General features: G+C 46.7%; 1 protein-coding gene across 1 annotated transcript in view; it reads right to left on the reverse strand.

The window, feature by feature from the left end:
• Positions 1-8,351: 8,351 nt before the first annotated feature.
• map3k13 (mitogen-activated protein kinase kinase kinase 13) overlaps positions 8,352-20,463 on the reverse strand; it is a 145,182-nt gene continuing 133,070 nt past the window's right edge. The window contains exons 12-13 of the mRNA XM_070874915.1: positions 15,229-15,532; positions 8,352-8,485 (exon numbers count right to left, since the gene is read on the reverse strand). Coding sequence (XP_070731016.1) covers positions 8,384-8,485; positions 15,229-15,532 — 406 coding nt within the window. The 3' untranslated portion in view covers positions 8,352-8,383. The remainder of the gene's footprint in view (positions 8,486-15,228; positions 15,533-20,463) is intronic.

Below are 20,463 nucleotides of genomic sequence, written 5' to 3' on the forward strand. Positions count from 1 at the left end.
GCTGCATGCAGGCATGGACTGCTTCATTTTCTAAGGAGTTGAGATTGCAACTGAACACTGCAATAATCAGCGAACATCCCCACTTCTGACTTTATGATGGAGGGAATGTGATTGATGAAGCAGCTGAAGTTAGTTAGTTGAGCCTAGGACACTGCCCTGAGGTACTCCTGTAGCGTTGTCCCGGGGCTGAGATGAGTGACCTCCAACAACCACAACCATCTTTCTTTGTGTTAGGTATGACTCCAGCCAGGGAGTTTTTCCTTTGATTCCCATTGACTTCAATTTTACTAGGGTTCCTTGATGCCACACTCAGTCAAATGCTGCCTTGATGTCAAGGGCAGTCATTCTCACCTACCCTCTGGAATTCAGCTCTTTTGTCCATGTTTGGACCAAGGCTGTAATGAGGTCTGGAGCCGAGTGGTCCTGGCGGAACACAAACTGAGCATCGATGTGCAGGTTATTGGTAAGTGCCGTTTGATAGCACTGTTGACGGCACCTTCCATCACTTTGATGATGATTGAGAGTAGACTGATGGAGTGGTAATTGGCCAGATTGGATTTGTCCTGCTTTTTGTGGACAGGACCTACCTGGGCAGTTTGCCACATTTGGGTAGATGCCAGTGTTGTAACTGTACTGGAACAGCTTGGCTAAGGGTGCGGCTAGTTCTGGAGCACAAGTCTTCAGCACGACAGCTGGGATGTTGTCGGGGCCCACAGCCTTTGCCTTATCCAGTGCGCTCAGCCACTTCTTGATATGACATGGGGTGAATCGAATTGACTGAAGACTGGCTTCTGTAATGGAGGGGACCTCAGGAGGAGGCCGATATGAATCAGCCACTTGGCACTTCTGGCTGAAAATGGTTGCAAACGCTTCAGCCTTGTCTTTTGCACTTGCATGCTGGGCTCTGCTATCATTGAGGATGAGGCTATTCATGGAGCCTCCTCCTGTTAGTTGTTTAATTATCCACCACCATTCACGACTGGATGTGGCAGGACTGCAGAGCTTTGATTTGATCGATGACAGTGGGATCGCTTAGCTCTGTTTATACCATGCATATACTCCTGTGTTGCAGTTTCCCCAGGTTGGCACCTCATTTTTAGGTATGTCTGGTTCGGCTACTGGCATGCTCTTCTGCACTTATTCGAACCAAGGTTGGTCCCCTGGCTTGATGGTAATGATAGAGTGAGGGATATGCTGGGCCATGAGGTTACAGATTGTGGTGGAATACAATTCTGCTGCTGCTGCTGATGGACACAGTGCCTGATGGAGGACCAGTTTTGAGCTGCTAGATCTGTTCTGAATCTATCCCATTTAGCACACTGGTAGTGCCACACAATACAATGGGAGGGTGTCTTCAGTGTGAAGACAGAACTTCGTTTCCACAGTGACTGTGTGGTGATCATTGTTACCAATGCTGTCATGGACAGATGCATGTGGGACAGGTAGATTGGTGAGGATGAGGTCAAGTAGATTTGGCCCCTTGTATTGGATCTCTCACCATCTGCCACTTGCCCAGTCTGGCAGCTGTTGTCCTTCAGGACTTGGCCAGTTCAGTCAGTAATGGTGCTACTGAGCCACTCTTGGTGATGGACATTGAAGTCCCCCACCTAGAGTGCATTCTGTGCCCTTGCTACCCTCAGTGCTTTTTCTAAGTGGTGTTCAACATGAGGGAGGGCAGTAGGTGTTAATCAGCAGGAGGTTTCTTTGCCTGTGCCTGACGTGAAGCCATGAGACTTCATGGGGTCCGGAGTCAATGTTGAGGACACCAAAGGCCACACCCTCCCGCCTGTATAGCACTGTGCCGCCACCTCAGGTGGGTGTGTCCTGCCGGTGGGACAGAACATACCCAGGGATGGTGACGAAAGAATCTGGGACATTGGCTGAAAGATGATTCTGTGAGTATGATTATGTCAGGCTGTTGCTTGACTAGTGGGGCAGGGAGAGTGGGGCAGGGAGGGAGAGAGAGAGTGGGACAGGGGGAGAGAGTGGGACAGCGGGAAAGAGTGAAAGAATGGAGGAGAGAATGAGTAGAAATTGTAGAGCAAGTTGTAATTCAGTGAGAATATTTGCAGTCAGTGAATTAGAGCTGTGTTGCTGGTTGGCTGTTAACTTCTTTTTAAACTGAGAAGCCTTGGTGGAAATCTCAGGCATGTGGTGCAGGAGCCCAGTGTGGTTGAAGATAGAGAGAATACTTGATATGTAGATGAGTTTGATTGTTAAAATGCCTGATGATTGGAAGGAAGCAAAGATTAATGTAAGCTATTCTACCTGGATCGCCATTCCAGCAGGAATTAAAGTTTGATCTCTCAGATACTGCTGCCAGCAAACCCAGGAGAAAAATCCTAGGGGGCATTATAAAAAAACCGTGGTCACACCATTTTCTTTGAACACTTTTTGGGCATTAGTTATAAAAATATTGGAGATGGCAAAAAAAGGCTGTTTGACCGACAGTTAAGAATTATCCAATTGGGCAATGAAGAGTCTGCTTGCTTTCTAATTGACCGTGGGAAGGGGGGGACCACGAGGATGGACCAATAGCTGGAGCCTGAGCAGGGGGGGGGGGGGGGGTAGTTGGACGTGGGAAGTGATGTGATGAAACTCCTGGAATACTTCCAGCTGCAGTTGATAATCAGAAGTTCCACAGAGCTGAGGTCCTGATAATAATTAAATTAAGAGATGGAGAGATGAGTCCTGGTTTCAACATGGTGAGGGCACAGGGAAAGAGGAAGATTGCGTGGGGGTGGGAACTGAAGAGGAATAAGAAAGGAAAGTTCAGAGGAGCATCAATAAAATAGATTGTGCTGGAGTAGACTCGGGGTGAGGGAAGGATTCCCCTGTCCTTTTAACTAACACTTAAATATAGTCAAACGACTAATTCTTTCAAAGTTTGCCTTATTGTGGAACGACAGGCTGGCCCACTGAGAATGAGGTATGTGCAGAAATGAAAGTGCAGCACAGTCCTGCTGCAATCTTCACTTCCAATTCCTTTTAACACGGCAAGCAAGGCCTGGCTGTAGGCTCATGATCCAGGGCAGATTACATCTTTAAATTGAGCAAGGTTAAGGAAAAGGGATTAGGTCAGCGCACTGTTCCCAAAACACTGATCCAAAGATTGCGTTTAACATCTTTCCGGTTGCCAGCTCTATCTCGCTTTCTCAACATTTCCCCAGCTCCCCACCCCCCTCCACAACCCCTCCAACACTTCAGTTCAGCTTCATGGTTTGATACAATTCCACTACTGGAATGTTCAGTCGCAATGGGAACTGAGGGAAGAAAACAAAATTTAAAGGTCCTTCTGGGAGTAAACAAAATTCTGATCTACAGAAACAAAAACAATCAAAACCTCAACGATAACTTAAGAATTCTGATGTAGTCCAGCTACAGAACCAAAGGAATAATTTAAAATTATCTGATACTGCTTCCGCAGTAATGACTCTTCCTTCATAAACCGACATTTGTGCTAACATTTACAGTGAGGATGATTAGAGCCTACACTTCTAGAGATTGTAAACAAACATGAAAAGAGCGGAATCATCCAGAGTATCAGCGTCCGATGCAGGCTTTTCCAACATGGCTGGTTTTGGTAATTTACTTAGGAGAAGCTCTCTTTGAAAAGGAAATTGGGTATGGACTTAAAAAGGAAAGAAAATTGCAGGGCTATGAGGAAAGAGCAGGGTTCTACCTAATAGGCACGATGGGCCGAACGGCCTCCTTCTATGTTGCGTGGTGGAGTCTGCTGATTCCACAGGCAGTGAGTGAGGAGGTGCCTTGCCTTGTCAGACTGCTTCATTTGGTTAAACTGTCCTTCTGAACGCCCCACGACCACCTGTGCTGATTTATACCTGTTTCAGTCCACCTTCACAAAGTAACAAGTTTCCAACCACCGCTGTGAAGGTTTATTGCAGAATTGGTGGGCGTTCATGGAATTATTGATTTGAATTGTTTTTGAAATCTAATAGTGCATTAGTTACCAGTAACATACAGCCTGCAACTGGATCCAGACAGCATCGTACATCATACATATAAAAACCCCTGAACCCTTGAGTAGATTCCAGCCAGTAACTCACTCCTGGGTATCTGTTATTCTGTCTATAAACCACCCAAGTCTATATATATTCTATATATAAAAACCTGAATATTCATTCACCCAGTCAACACTGGTAGGAACAGGAAGGTCCCAGGACACAGCTTTCACATAGTTTATATATAACAGATATCTGGGAGTGAGTTACAGACTGGAATCTAATTGAGGTGCTCAGGAGGTTTATATATAAAATAACAGATACCCAGGAGTGAGCTATAGGCTGGAATCTAATTGAGGGGTTCAGGGTTTTTTATATGTATGATGTATAATGCTGCCTGGATCCAGTTGCAGCCTCTCAATCTCTCCGTGGAATCTGTTTGGTGTGCACGTGAATGGTTTTATTTGTTGTGGCCTAGTTTTCCTTGTGGTAAGGTGACAAATTGCTGAACTCACTGTACCGACAGTTTTCAGAGGAATGAAACAGGCAGCCTGTATTGGAGAGGAGTAAGTCCCAACATGCAGGCTGGCTGCATGGCAGGGGCCCGAAGGTACCTAGAGAGAGAGAGAGAGGGAGAGAGAGAGGGGAAGTGGAGGAATCCCATACACAGCGAAAGGAAGTAGACCTGCCTTGCCTGCCATTCCACATCAGCACTCTTTTTGTTTACCAACTTACGCTCTCTGGGAGGCCTGACTGTTTCTAAGGTATAGTTCCATGGGCATAGTGCCCTCTGATACCTTGCCCAGGTGGTCGTTCTCCCTTTATGGGCCTACACAGGAAGTAACAGCAGAATCTTCTCCTATTGGAGCATCACAGACGTGCCTGATCCTATCCCGATATGACATCCACACATGTTCACTTTCCAGCAGGAGTCCGGGCTAATTACCCCATACTTAGCCTAAGGACACTGAGGCTATCTGGAGTACTTCAAATAAAATCACCGAATACAGCAGAGATTGTGGATCATACCTGGGAGCTGCTAACCTGGACGGCTGCATTATTCATTGCCTTAAACCAGGCAGGGATCTAAATAACACGTAAAATGGAAGATAATTAGCAGAGTAAAAGCCTGAAAGGGACCGTCTATCTCTGGAGATTTCAACATTTGCACAACACAATAATGTATCCCGCACCGAAGCAGCGACGTATGTGGTTCTGAAACCTGCAGTGATACAGCGATGATCAGTTGACAATGATTATTTCTTCATGTAAGGAAGTCAGGACTAAGACTTGTGATTCTCCCATCCTCAAACAAAAGTCAAAATAATAACGTTCTTGACCCTGATTGCTGGCGAGTTGTGGCTGAGAAGCCCGGCTTCTTTCTGCAATGGTTCAGGAGCTCGTGAGATGGTCCGGGTAGAATGACTGCTGTTTGGTCCAACTCTGCAAAAGAGGCATTTCAAGTCATTGACATACTCACTGAATGAAACAATGAAGGGAAGAATCCAGCACTGTGAACTTGGGATGGGCACAGAGGCAGCACCAATCAATGGCAAATGGACGTCCTAGTTTGGAAGGTCCTTGTTATAGGGTAATCCTTCATCTATCAGCACAACAGTGCCAGGCTACAAGAAAGAGAATGTTTCAGCCACCAGAAAGGCAGGGAAATTCGCAGGAATGGAAATGTTTGAAGGAGCAGCTGTACTCTGCCCATTCGATGATTAAAAGACGTGGTATTTAAACAGTTAGGCGACTCATCCCGAAACCCAGACTGTCCCGCCTTACTTCGGTTTGGCCAGAGCGAGAGATGAGACAACGATCCTGACTGTGTCTGTAGCTGCACAGCTTGCTGCCTGGCAGTGGCTATTGGAGGGCGGGGTTGCTTGCCAACACATTCTGCTCGATAGCTCACTTCACTCCTATCGCTTGGAAATTCAATCTCTACGATCACAGTTTGGGGGAGCTGGAGGGGGAGGAGGAGGCAGGTATAGCACAGGTTAGATATAGAGTGAAGCTCCCTCTGCACTGTCCCATCAAACACTCCCAGGGCAGCTACAGCACGAGTTAGATACAGAGTAAAGCTCCCTCTACACTGATCTGCCTGAGCCGCATCTTCTGACTTAACATTATCATAGGCAGTCCCTCGGAATCGAGGAAGACTTGCTTCCACTCTTAAAATGAGTCCTTAGATGGCTGAACAGTCCAATACAAGAGCCACAGTCCCTGTCACAGGTGGGACAGATAGTCATTGAGGGTAAGGGAGGGTGGGACAGGTTTGCCGCACGCTCTTTCCGCTGCCTGCACTTGATTTCTGCATGCTCTCGGCAATGAGACTCGAGGTGCTCAGCACCCTCCCGGATGCACTTCCTCCACTTAGGGCAGTCTGTGGCCAGGGACTCCCAGGTGTCAGTGGGGATGTTACACTTTAGCAGGGAGGCTTTGAGGGTGTCCTTGTAACGTTTCCTCTGCCCATCTTTAGTTCGTTTGCCGTGAAGGAGTTCCGAGTAGAGCGCTTGCTTTGGAAGTCTCGTGTCTGGCATGCGGACAATGTGGCCTGCCCAGCGGAGCTGATCAAGTGTGGTCAGTGCTTCAATGCTGGGGATGTTGCCCTGGTCGAGGACGCTAATGTTGGTGCATTTGTCCTCCCAGGGGATTTGTAGGATCTTGTGGAGACATCGTTGGTGGTATCTCTCCAGCGACTTGAGGTGTCTACTGTACATGGTCCATGTCTCTGAGCCATACAGGAGGGCAGGAATTACTACAGCCCTGTAGACCATGAGCTTAGTGGCAGATTTGAGGGCCTAGTCTTCGAACACTCTTTTCCTCAGGCGGCCGAAGGCTGCATTGGCGCACTGGAGGCGGTGTTGAATCTTGTCGTCAATGTCTGCCCTTGACTGCAGCAGTGCAACATTTTTCCTTTGCCCCACACCAGCCATCCTGTGCCCTGTCTGAGTGCAATTGCCAGTTTTGTACTGTGTGCCTAATGCCCACCATGAAATGGATCGAGACCGAACAAACTTTCACTTTACAACAGAGGAGACTTTCATCTCATCATTGTGGGCTGGATTTGAATGCTGGTCCTTGAGGTGAAAGGGGCACAGTCTAACCCACTATTATATCCTGGTTCACCACACAATAATATCTGCTTGTGCAGAGAATTTTGCCATCGTTCAAGAAACTCCAACAGACCAAAGCTTAGGTTTCAGGTCTTAAGCTTTTCCTCAATCGTGAGGAAGGGTCTTGGATCTGAAACATCGACTGACTGACTTCTGTTACTCCACAGAAGCTGCCTGACGATCCGAGTATTTTCAGCTTTTTCTGTTATTATTTTCAGCTTTCCAAAATAAAAATTAGCGTAATTCAGGGATGAAATCAGGAAGCACTTTTTCCACACAAAAGGTAGTGGATATCTGGAACTCTCTTCCCCTAAAAGCTGTGGAACCTGTGTCAATGTGAGCTTTCAAGACTGAGATCGATAAAATCTTTTTAGGATATCGAGGGATTATGGAGCAAAGGCGGGTAGATAGAACTGGGTGCAGATCAGCCATGATCTGATTGAATGGGTGAACAGGCTCGAGGGGCTGAACGGTCTCCTCCTGTTTCGATCTTCCTATTTTGCTTTCAGCTTGGGTTTTGACTCAAATCATCTGTTCCCAGGAGGCTGGTGTGTCAGGCAGTTTGGAGATTTTACGCCTTACACTGGGAAGGCCCTTGTTCAGATCATTAGACTAACAAGCTGCCTGCTCATGTCCCCTGGTCGAACATCTCTCGGAAACTCTGAGGGCTGCTGACGGAACTGTGTTTCCCAGAGTCCTTGGTGCACTCTGGTGTTAAACCCCTTCCACTCCCAGGGTCCATTTGCCATCGGGTTGAGCTGGACATCCCAATCAGTTAGTGCTAGTACAGCTGAAGTATGTGTGGACCCTCCAGGGACTTCATTGCTTCCTCTTCATCCAAGAGCACCATGAACCGAGGCCCACTTTGGTCTTCCCGATATAAGTCTCTCTTTATCCAGTACACGTGTCGGTCAGTCGCGGGTCGGAGCAGCATTGCAGCCTAGTGTTGGTCCGTGCTTTTTGCCCTGAGCCTTACACTCCATGCAAAAATATGATTAAGACTCGCAACGCCTTGTCCATCTCTTTGCACCTTCGTCTTTCATAGATACTGGACATTTATACAGTACGAAGAGTCAAACAAAAATAAAATGTTCATGTTACACTAGCTACAGTATTCAACAAAGTGGATCCCTGCCATACTTGAATGAAATGGTAGTGAACTCTACATCACAGAATGCTGCAGAACATCGAAGAGTATCTGAGTCTTTGTGTTATTGCAGTTTGTTCCCACGGGGAGTCTAGATAGTCTTTGTGTTTTTTTTTTCGGTATTATTTTTCTCCGGGCGGCTTTGCCTGACACCTCCCTCACCAGGTGGACGAGCTGCTGGCCTTCCCTCTGCGGACGGTGGCGTCAGAGCACTCGGCCTCAGAGGAGTCGCAGTCCGATTCTCCAAAGTGCATGGGGTTCTAGGATGGACACAAACATTAAATGTCAAGACCAACAACAGCACATTGACTCCAATCTCTACATTCCCTTTCTCCTGTGCTTTCATTACCCTGCTCCACCCCCACCACCCCTTGAAGGCACTGACTCTTGCTCTGGTACAGCTCAACGGCCAGCTGGAGATCTCCAACTGGTCAGTCTTCACTTTGGAAGCTAGAGTGTGTGTCACGGGACCCCATCAATCATAGGTAACATCAGAGTTGAGCCAGCTTCTGTTCTTGCCCAGCATTTACACTCATATGTTCCCAATATAAGTTGTTGGTTAGATACTTGAAGTGGGAAAGCTGACTGCTATTCCCACCCTATGCCAACTATAGGGCCTCCACTGCTGCTCAGAACCGAGCAGGGATTGAATCTCGGACCTTTTGGTCAGTTTGGCTTAGTACCAACTAGCCTAACCATCCACTTCATCCACCACCGGCACACCATGGCAGTAGTGTGTATTATCGACAGGATCCACTGCAGCAACTCGCCAAGGCTTCTTCGACAGCACCTCCCAAACTCTACCACCTCAAAGGACAAGGGCAGCAGGCTCATAGGAATATCACCAACTCCAAGATCCCCTCCAAGTCACACATCATCATGATTTGGAAATATATCGCCATCCCATCATCGTCGCTCGGCAAAATCCTGGAACTCCCTCCTGCACAGCACTGTGGGAGTACCTTCACCACACGGACTTCAGCGGTTCAAGAAGGCGGCTCACCACCACTTTCTCAAGGGCAATAAATGTTGGCCTTGCCAGCGATGCCCACATCCCGTGAATAAATATGTATAAAAACAAATGAATTACTTGAATTATTTACATTTCTCTATAGGTCTGTTACAGGGCACAGTATACAAATGGTACAATAGATCAGCCAGAAAAATCAAGTGATATACTGCTCCTGTCGGAGTGAGAATTTCACAGGAAACTGGGCTTACATTTACTGATACCATTAAACCAGCTGGGGACGGACACTGGCTGGGAGTGATTTATTAGGCTGACATCATAAACTGCGAGAGCAAATATGGTGCTTAATGGAGCAGCTCCACGTGCTGCACTCTCCAGATTTCCTGGGCCATTTTCAACTCTTGCTGAAGCACACTCTCAAAAGCTATGGGTTCCATTACAATCTATTTACAATCTATATTAACGACTTGGAAGAAGGGACTGAGTGTAACAGCCAAGTTTGCTGACAATACAAAGATGGGAGGAAAAGCAATGTGTGAGGAGGACACAAAAAAATCTGCAAAAGGACATAGACAGACTAAGAGAGTGGGCAAAAATTTGGCAGATGGAGTATAATGTTGGAAAGTGTGAGGTCATGCACTTCGGCAGAAAAAAATCAAAGAGCAAGTTATTATTTAAATGGAGAAAGACTGCAAAGTGCTGCAGTACAGCAAGACTTGGGGGCACTTGTGCATGAAACACAAAAGGATAGTATGTAGGTACAGCAAGTGATCCGGAAGGCCAATGGAATCCTGACCTTTATTGCAAAGGGGATGGAGTATAAAAGCAGGGAAGTCTTGCTATAGCTATACAGGGTATTAGTGAGGCCACACTTGGAATACTGCGTGCAGTTTTGGATTCCATCTTTAGGAAAGGATAAACTTGCTTTGGAGGCAGTAAAGGTTTATGGGAAGCGGGCAGGGAAGTGGAGCTGAGTCCATGATCAGATCAGCTATGATCTTATTGAATGGCGGAGCAGGCTCGAGGGGCAGTATGGCCTACTCCTATTCCTTATGTTCTTATGTTCATATCAAGCTCTCAATTATAAGGTCACCAAATGCTCCTGTCTAGCAATATTGGGAATTAACAACTCCAACAAAACAAACTGGTTCCCAGTACTAGGAAACACCATCTCCAATACAAACTGGTGCCTAGTATTGGGAAATACCGACACCAACACAAATGGGTGCCCAGCATTGGGAATTACCGACTCCAAGACAAACTGGTGCCCAGTATTGGGAAATGCCATCTCCAACAACACAAACTGATGCCCAGTATTGAAAAATACCATCGCCAAGACAAACTGGTGCCCAGTATTGGGAAATACCATCACCAAGACAAACTGGTGCCCAGTATTGAAAAATACCGACTCCCAGACAAACTGGTACCCAGTATTGGGAAATACCGACTCCAAGAGAAACTCGTGCCCAGTATTGGGAAATACCATCTCCATCCACACAAACTGGTGCCCAGTATTAGGAAATAGCGATCCAAGACAAACTGGTATTTAGTATTCCTTTATCAGCAGGTAAACTTTATAATTGTTGTTGCCACATTAAGTTAATCTAGGGGTTAAGTCATGGCAGGAGAGCTCGGACATGTGTCATGCTCCTTCTGTGCTCTGTGGGAACTCAGGGATGCTTCCAGTGTTCCTGACGACGACATGTGCGGGAAGTGTGTCCTGCTGCAGCTCCTGACAGACTGCATTGCGGCACTGGAGCTGTGGGTGGATTCACTCTCGAGCATCCGCGATGTTGAGGATGCCATGAGTAGCCCGTTTAGTGAGTTGGTCATACCGCAGATAAAGGTTACACAGAGAGATGGGGATTGGGTGACCAACAGGAAGAGCAGTGGAAGGAAGGTAGTGTAGAGGTCCCCTGCGGTCGTCCCCCTTCAAAACAGATACACCGTTTTGGGTAATGTTGGGGAGGATGTCTCATCAGGGGAGGGCAGCAGCAGCCAAGTTCATGGCACCAGGGGTGGCTCTGCTGCACAGGAGAGTAGGAAATAGAGTGGGAAAGCTATAGTGGTAGGGGATTCCATTGTAAGGGGAATAGATAGACGTTTCTGCAGACGCAATCGAGACTCCAGGATGGTACGTTGCCTCCCTGGTGCAAGGTTCAAGGATGTATCGGAGCGGCTGCAGGACATTTTGGAGGGGGAGGGTAAACAGCCAGTTGTCGTGGTGCATATAGGTACCAACGATATAGGTAAAAAATGGGATGAGGTCCTGCAAACTGAATTTAGGAAGCTAGGAGATAAATTAAAAAGTAGGACCTCCAAGGTAGCAATCTCAGGATTGCTACCAGTGCCACGTGCAAGTCAGAGTAGGAATTGCAGGATAGCTCAGCTGAATATGTGGCTTGAGGAGTGGTGCAGAAAGGAGGGATAATTCCTGGGACATTGGAACCGGTTCTGGGGGAGGTGGGACCAGTACAAACCGGACGGTCTGCACCTGGGCAGGACCGGAACCAATGTCCGAGGGGGAGTGTTTGCTCGTGCTGTTTGGGAGGGGGTAAACTAATATGGCAGGGGGATGGGAACCTATGCAGGGAGACAGAGGGAAGTAGAATGGGGGCAGAAGCAAAAGATAGAAAGAAGAAAAGTAAAAGTGGAGGGTAGAGAAACCCAAGACAAAAATCAAAAAGGGCCACATTACAGCAAAATTCTAAAGGGGCAAAGTGTGTTAAAAAGACAAGCCTGAAGGCTCTGTATCTCAATGCGAGGAATATTTGTAATAAGGTGGACAAATTAACTGCACAGGCAGCAATTAATGAATATGATATAATTGGCATCACGGAGACATGACTCCAGGGTGACCAAGGCTGGGAATTCAACATCCAGGGGTATTCAACATTCAGGAAGGATAGACAGAAAGGAAAAGGAGGTGGGGTAGCATTGCTGGTTAAGAGGAAATTAACGCAATAGTAAGGAAGGACATTAGCTTGGCTGATGTTGAATCTGTATGGGTGGAGCTGCGGAATACCAAAGGGCAGAAAGCGCTAGTGGGAGTTGTGTACAGACCACCAAACAGTAGTAGTGAGGTTGGGGACAGCATCAAACAAGAAATTAGGGAGGCATGCAATAAAGGTACAGCAGTTATCATGGGCGACTTTAATCTACATGTAGATTGGGCTAACCAAACTGGTAGCAATACGGTGGAGGAGGATTTCCTGGAGTGTATTAGGGATGGTTTTCTCGACCAATATGTCGATGAACCAACTAGAGGGCTGGCCATCATAGACTGGGTGATGTGTAATGAGAAAGGATTAATTAGCAATCTTGTTGTGCGAGGCCCATTAGGGAAGAGTGACCATAATATGGTAGGATTCTTTATTAAGATGGAGTGCGACACAGTTAATTCAAGACTAGGGTCTTGAACTTAAGGAAAGGTAACTTCGATGGTATGAGATGTGATTTGGCTAGAATAGACTGGCAAATGATACTTAAAGGGTTGGCGGTGGATAGGCAATGGCAAACATTTAAAGATCACATGGATGAACTTCAACAATTGTACATCCCTGTCAGGAGTAAAAATAAAACGGGGAAGGTGGCTCAACCATGGCTAACAAGGGAGATTAAGGATAGTGTTAAAACCAAGGAAGAGGCATATAAATTGACCAGAAAATGTAGCAAACCTGAGGACTGGGAGAAATGTAGAAGTCAGCAGAGGAGGACAAAGGGTTTAATTAGGAGGGGGAAAATAGAGTATGAGAGGAAGCTTGCTGTGAACGTAAATACTGACTGCAAAAGCTTCCATAGATATGTGAAGAGAAAAAGATTAGTAAAGATAAACGTAGATCCTTTGCAGTCAGATTCAGGTGAATTTATAATGGGGAACAAAGAAATGGCAGACCAGTTGAACAAATACGTTGGTTCTGTCTTCATGAAGGAAGACACAAATAAGCTTCCGGAAATACCAGGGGACCGAGGGTCTAGTGAGAAGGAGGAACTAAAGGAAATCCTTATTAGGCGGGAAATTGTGTTAGGGAAATTGATGGGATTGAAGGCCGACAAATCCCCAGGGCCTGATAGTCTGCATCCCAGAGTACTAAAGGAAGTGATCCTAGAAATAGTGGATGCATTGGTGATCATTTTCCAACAGTCTATCGACTCTGGATCAGTTCCTATGGACTGGAGGGTAGCTAATGTAACACCACTTTTTAAAAAAGGAGAGAGAAAAGGGGTAATTATAGACCGGTTAGCCTGACATCAGTAGTGGGGAAAATGTTGGAATCAATTATTAAAGATGAAATAACAGCGCATTTGGAAAGCAGTGACGGGATCGGTCCAAGTCAGCATGGATTTACGAACGGGAAATCATGCTTGACAAATCTTATGGCATTTTTTGAGGATGTAACTAGCAGAGTGGACAAGGGAGAACCAGTGGATGTGGTGTATTTGGACTTTCAAAAGGCTTTTGACAAGGTCCCATACAAGAGATTGGTGTGCAAAATCAAAGCACATGGTATTGGGGGTAATGTACTGACATGAATAGAGAACTGGTTGGCAGACAGGAAGCAGAGAGTCGGGATAAATGGTCCTTTTCAGAATGGCAGGCAGTGACTAGTGGGGTGCCGCAGGGCTCAGTGCTGGGACTCCAGCTATTTACAATCTACATTAATGATTTAGATGAAGTAATTGAGTGTAACATCTCCAAGTTTGCAGATGACACTAAGCTGGGTGGTGGTGTGAGCTGTGAAGAGGATACTAAGAGGCTGCAGGGTGACTTGGACAAGTTAGGTGAGTGGGCAAATGCATGGCAGATGCAGTATAATGTGGATAAATGTGAGGTTATTCACTTTGGGGGCAAAATCACGAAGGCAGAATATTATCTGAATGGCGGCAAATTAGGAAAAGGGGAGATGCAACGACCTTGACAGGCCCTTGACAGTGCAACCCATGTCCATTATTCACATTGATAATGCCCGACACTGCCTAAACTGATCTACCAGCTGCCCATGCAAACCCGTCGAGGTTGGGCTACCGTCTCCATGGCATTAGTCGTCAGTTGGGCGCAGCGTAGAAAGAAAAATCTGGGGGATAGTATGGGATGCCTCACACAGAACTAGACACACTTTCCTTCCTCAATTTCAATGCAGAAAAGTCCGGCAGCTTCCGTTAGCGGTGTGCAATCCTCACGCTAGTTATTATTTTTTGTGCCCACCCAAGGCGAGGCTAAATGGTGAAGACAAAGAACCTACCCGTGCCCTTTCCAACGGGAAGCCTACTTTTCACATAGAACGATACAGCATGATTCAGCCCATCGTGCCTGTGCCTTTGAAAGAGCTATCCAATTAGCCCCATTCCCCTGCTCTTTCCCCATAGCCCTGCAAATTTTTCCCCTTCAAGTATTTATCCAATTCCCCTTTGGAAGTTACTGTTGAATCTGCTTTCACCACCCTTTCAGGCAGTGCATTCCAGATCATAACAACTGGCTGTGTAAAAAAGAAATTCTCATCTCACCTCTGGCTCTTTTGCCAAGCACCTTAAATCTGTGTCCTCTGGTTACTGACCCTTCTGTCACTGAAAATACTTTCTCCTTATTTACTCTATCAAAGACGTTCATGATTTTGAACACCTCTATTAAATCGCCCCTTAACCTTCTCTGCTCTAAGGGTTACAATGCCAGCTTCTCTAGTCTCTCCACATAACTGAACTCCCTCCTTCCTGGTATCATTCTAGTAAATCTCTTCGGTACCTCTCCAAAGCTTTGACATCCTTCCTAAAGTGTGGAGGCCAAAATTGGATACAATACTCCATCTGGGGCCGAACCAGTGGTTTTTAATGGTTGAGTATAACTGCCTTGCTTTTGAACTCTATGCCTCTATTAATAAGGCCAAGGATCCTGAATGTTTTTTTAACAGCCTCCTCAACTTGTCCTGCCACCTTCAAAGATTTGTCTACATACACCCCCAGGTCTCTTTCTTGTGCCACTATCTAGAGATGAGCGCTGGTGACAATGAGCTCAGCAACTAATTATGGAAATCTCACCTCGTAGCAGTGCTCCTCTGCACACAGTTTCCCAAGCGATATCTGAGTTTTCACCCTGCGGACCGCAGACTCCTTGTCAGACAGCCCATCGGACTGCATGGATATCTCAATGGGGATTTCCGGAGTGTGTGACAGCATGTCGTCCAGTTTGTCCTCTAGACGGTCCTCGTTGCTGTTGCTCAGCCCGTCCGGAGTGCCGCTGTGTGAATGGTCACTGGTGTTGCCTTCCTCCCCGTCCGACACAGAGAAGTTCTCCGAGCTAAAGGTGGAGTAGGACTGACAGCTGCTCATACAACGGTGGGGCCTGCAGAGTACAGAGAGCAACATGGCCTCAGAAACCCAGCAAGACACAAATTCACATCACCTGCACATGCAAAATAACAAATAGAGAGGCGCAGTGTGACGGGCGCCAGCCTTTCACCTCTGGGATCAGGGTTCAGATCAAACTGGGGATCAAAGACTCCTCTGTCTGCAACTGAATGGTGTAAAAATGAAATGAGTTTAGATCATCTCATTCCATTTTCTATTGGCTCCTAGATAGGAGTAAATCACTCCCTATTACCGAGTATGTGCAGGAGCTGACATTGAGATACATACCATATCAAACAGGAGAGAATTATTCCCTTTTACCTGCTGTGCACTATACATATACAGGAGCAGACTGAGTCACATGGGCCGTACAGTACCAGATAGGAGTGACTCGTTTCCTTTTACCCGCTGTGCACAGGAGCTGACACTGAAACACACACGGGCTGTACAGTACCAGACAGGAGTGAATTGTTCCCATTTACCCGCTGTGTATTGTACATGTACACTGAGACACATGAATTAGTATCAGGTCCACTAGCATCATATGGTCAAAAAAAGTCTGCTATCTTGTCTTCTCCCACACACCACAAAATGCACAGGCTGACGCTGATTCAAGGACAATATCTGAACCCCGTGATAGGATTAGACTCTTTGAACCAGCTTTAAAAGTAACACACTCAGAGTCCCGCTGGCTCATTGGGTAAATGTTCCACTTTGTCTCATACTGAACCAATCAGACTAGGAACAGGAGTCATTCAGGTCCTCGAGCCTGTTCCACCATTCAATTAGATCATGGCTAATATGCACCTCAGCTCTAGTTTTCCACATTTGATCCATATCCCTTGATAACCTTACCTACCAAAAATCCATCAATCTCACTCTTGGAAATTTAAATTGAGCCCCAGCATCCACAGCCTTTTAGGAGAGATTTCCACTGTCCTTTGTGTGAAGAAATGCTTCCTTATTTCACTCATAAACTGGCGAGTTCTAATTTTAAGCCTGTTCTAGATTCTCCCACCAAGGAAATAATTTCTCTGTATCTATCCTGTTCAATCCCTTATATAATATATAATATAAAAACAGGAAATGCTGGAAATACTCAGCAGGTCAGGCAACATGTGTGGAGAGAGAAACAGAGTTAACTTCTTCAGAACTGGAAAAGTTAGAGATTAACCGGTTTTGAAGCAAGTGTAGGTTAGTGAAATGGGGAGGGGTGGAAAGAACAAATGGGAGGGTCTGTAATAGGGTGAAAGGCAGAAGAGATTAAGAGACAAAAGGGATAATGGTACAAGGCAAAAGAAGATGGTAATGGGACAAGTTAAGAAACAAAAGATGAGTCTAGATAGGATGTAGTTGGAAAAATCATTAACAGCTGCCATGGGAAAGAGAGGAAAAAACCCAGAAAATAAATAAATATATATAATGAAATAAAAAAATAAAAGTAGGGGCATGGATTACCATCTGAAATTGTTGAACTCGATGTTGAGTCCAGAAGACTGTAAAGTGCCTAAATGGAAGATGAGGTGCTGTTCCTCGAGCTTACATTGAGCTTCATTGCAACAGTGCAAGAGGCCGAGGACGGAGAGATCAGAGTGGGAGTGGAGTGGAGAATTAAAGTGACAGGCGACCGGAAGCTCAGGGTCACACTGTTGAATCCCTTAATCATTTTAAAGATCTCGATTAGATCACCCCTCAACCATCTAAACTCAAGGCAATACAAGCCTAGTTTATGCAACCTGCCCTCATAAAATAACTTTTAACCCTGGTATCATTGTGGTGAATCTGCGCTGCACCCACTCCAAGGCCAATATATCCTTCCTGAGGTGCGGTGCCCAGAACTGAATGCAGTGCTCCAGATGGGGTCTGACCACAGCTCTGTATCTGTAACATAACTTCCACACCTTTGTATTCCAACCTCCTCAGATAAAGGCCAACATTTCATTAGTTTTTTATTACTTTTTGTACCTGTCTACTCGCTTTTAGTGTACATGGATGTCTAAATCTTTTTGCTCCTCCACAGCTCCTAGGGCTAGAACCTCCACTTTTGAGCTTATCGCCCAAAAATGGGCATTATTTCCAGCGTGGGCGGTTAAAAAGGATTTTCAGATTGCCGGCTTCTCGCCCATTCTCAAAACACCTAGTTTACATTTTTGAAAATGGGTGCTACCGTGAACGATATCAAATGGGTGGTAGCGTTACATTTTTTTGACCTTCTGCCATAAAGTGTGGCCATCCTTAGTAGCGGCTTGGCAACGCTCAATTCCCACGATTCAGGAGGTCAAGGGTCACCATGACATGCGCAGAAGAGGAGACAGAGAGAGAGGGAGCTCAGAGGGACTGAAGGTGTGGCTGGGTGTAGTGTGGCTGCTTTGGGAAGAAGGAGGGAGACTTTAGAGCTTCACAGCAGCAGGCAAACAAAAAGTAGCTGTTAACAGCCACATATTTGACCGAATTTGCCCTATAATGGAGGAAGAGGAGGAGGCATCCCAGCACGCTGTGTAGACTGATGCTGGAGAGAGCAGTGAGGTGGGAGAGGAGCACACTGGAGGGCGCAAAAGAGCGAGGAGGTTCTCGGACGAGGCAAATGCCTCCCTCCTGCAGGAGGTCGAGTCACGCTGGGGTGATTTGACACAGGGAGGGCGTGGGAAGCCCACCCCAAAGGCCTACCAGAGGATATAGACTGAGATAGCAGAGGTGGTCTCGCGGCGACCAACGAGGTGCGTGAGGGCAACCAATGCCGCAAATGATGGAACGACCTTGTGGGATTCGCAAGAGTATTACATTGATTTACATGTACTTATGTATGTATATAATTTGATTTGTAACAGTCATGAGTGACTATCAGCAGATGTAAGGTCTTGCATTTTTACCGGGAATGTTTTACCCAAAGCCTGCGGTCACGGTGTACGTCTTTAGGTAAAGAATGATAATAATCATAATAATCATGATTACATCTGTCGCTTATATGTTGTATCAGTGTCTGTGACAGTACCTAGCAATGATATCACGCAATGATCTCATGCCATGTCGTCCTGTCCACCTTTCATAGAAGAAGCTATCGATATTGAGGTCCATGCAGAGGCGAACGGGTGGGGGGGGTCACCAGTCCTCAGCGACATCACTGACATGGAGGAGCGAGTGCTAGCACTCGTGGGGAAGCACCCCCGGACAGCCACGGACAGTCAGCAGACCCTGAAGTGATGCCACGTGAGTAAAGCTTACACCATTGCGTGATGTAAAGTCAATAGATGCCACACCAACTCATATATGACCAATCATATATGATAGATGATTTCTAAAAGTGTCATAGAAGTAATGCTGGCCTAATGAAAATCATTGCAATCCATAATGTGTTGGTGGTCATGAAATGTGATGTCTACGATGATTTTGAGAACGGTGGTGCTTTTGTCGTGCATATGCTGTGTGTAGCGCTGGACTCACCTTATCACCTTAGCATTCCCTTCTCCTCTAACAACCTTATTTGTGTCTCGCAGCTCAGCCAGCAGCGCGGCCCCAGGTAAGGCCACAGAGGCCAGAAGGTGGGGGCACGGGGCAGGAGTCGGCAGACGATCCTACTACATCTGGTACTGAGGAGCTCCGATTGTCGCCCGTCAATCCGCTGGACCTGTTCTTGACGGATGAGAGCGTGGACTTCGAAGAACCTGCATTGCCACGCTCCAGAACCCATTCCACTCCAAGGCTCTCTATTGGTCCTTCAGTCATTCCCGCCTCCACTCTGGAGGTGCCGGCCCCAAGCACCTCTCCACAGGGCACCCCATTTGTCCCCAGGACGGCGCCGACCCCGTGGAGGCCTAGTGGACGCGGCACGTCTGTTCCACGAGCGCAACATGACAGCGGAGAGATGGAAGAGCATGGCGGAGTCCCTGGATGCGATAGCCAGGAACAATGCTGCCACAGCCTTCCCAGTGGTCCCAGAGTGCAGCACTCCAGCCCTAGGTTCCGCACCACCACTGAAAATGACAGATGAGAGCAAGGACCAAGATCCTGCTTCTACATCAGAGAATGTTGCCCCCTCGGCAACCCCCGCTCCCGTACCCGTCCAACCAACGCATCTGCCTTCATCCCCCCCAATGAGGCACCGCCTGAGGAGTTCCTCGGCCAGCCGCCGTGGAGCGAGGAGGGGAAGGGATAGAGGTGGGGAGAAGAAAGAGAGGGGGGAAGGAAAGTGAGGTGCATATGCGCAGGTGATAGCTGTGTTATATCTCCATCTGGGTGTATGCAATTTGTTGTAATGTATGGGGGCTGGGGACCACACTCCTGCTTTGCCTTTGTATTCTGTGTTGCTGGGTATGTTGAACATGTGATTTATGTCAATGGTGGAAAAAGTGGGATGTGGGCGAGGGTTGGGTGTTATTGACTGTGATACTTATGATTTCAGACCAATGTTGGTATTAAACTTTTGCTATTGAACATAACCTTGTTGCGCATTGTCTCAGATAGCTGGACCATTACACACTGGTGATTCCTTACCGTGAAAGGGTTAAATACAACTTTACGTCAATCAACACATAAACTTTAACTAGCACCAAGGTTTTGGGCACCATTGATGTCTGAGCTGCACACACACAGCAGTGTGTCAGCATTGTCACTCATATCAGCGCTCTTTCAGGCAAATCTTTCCGATATTAGCTCCTCACATAAGAGTGGGATTTAAAAAATGGCAGCCACAATGCTGGCGTCCATCCCGGTTAGTTCCACTTTTTGTGGGCGGTTTTTTGAGCGGGCGATATTCTGGGCAATATGTGTGCGAGGTGGTGAAATTGACGGTGGCCGATCTCCATGGCCGCTAGTTTGGGTAAATATGCTCATTACGACAAAATTATTTTTGAATCTCAGCGTTAAGTCCGTGAGAAAAGTAACGCTGGGCGATAACATGGGTGTTGAAATCGCCCATTCTGCTGTTTC

This window comes from Pristiophorus japonicus, chromosome 3 (genome assembly GCF_044704955.1).
Source record: "Pristiophorus japonicus isolate sPriJap1 chromosome 3, sPriJap1.hap1, whole genome shotgun sequence".
NCBI lineage: Eukaryota > Metazoa > Chordata > Chondrichthyes > Pristiophoridae > Pristiophorus > Pristiophorus japonicus.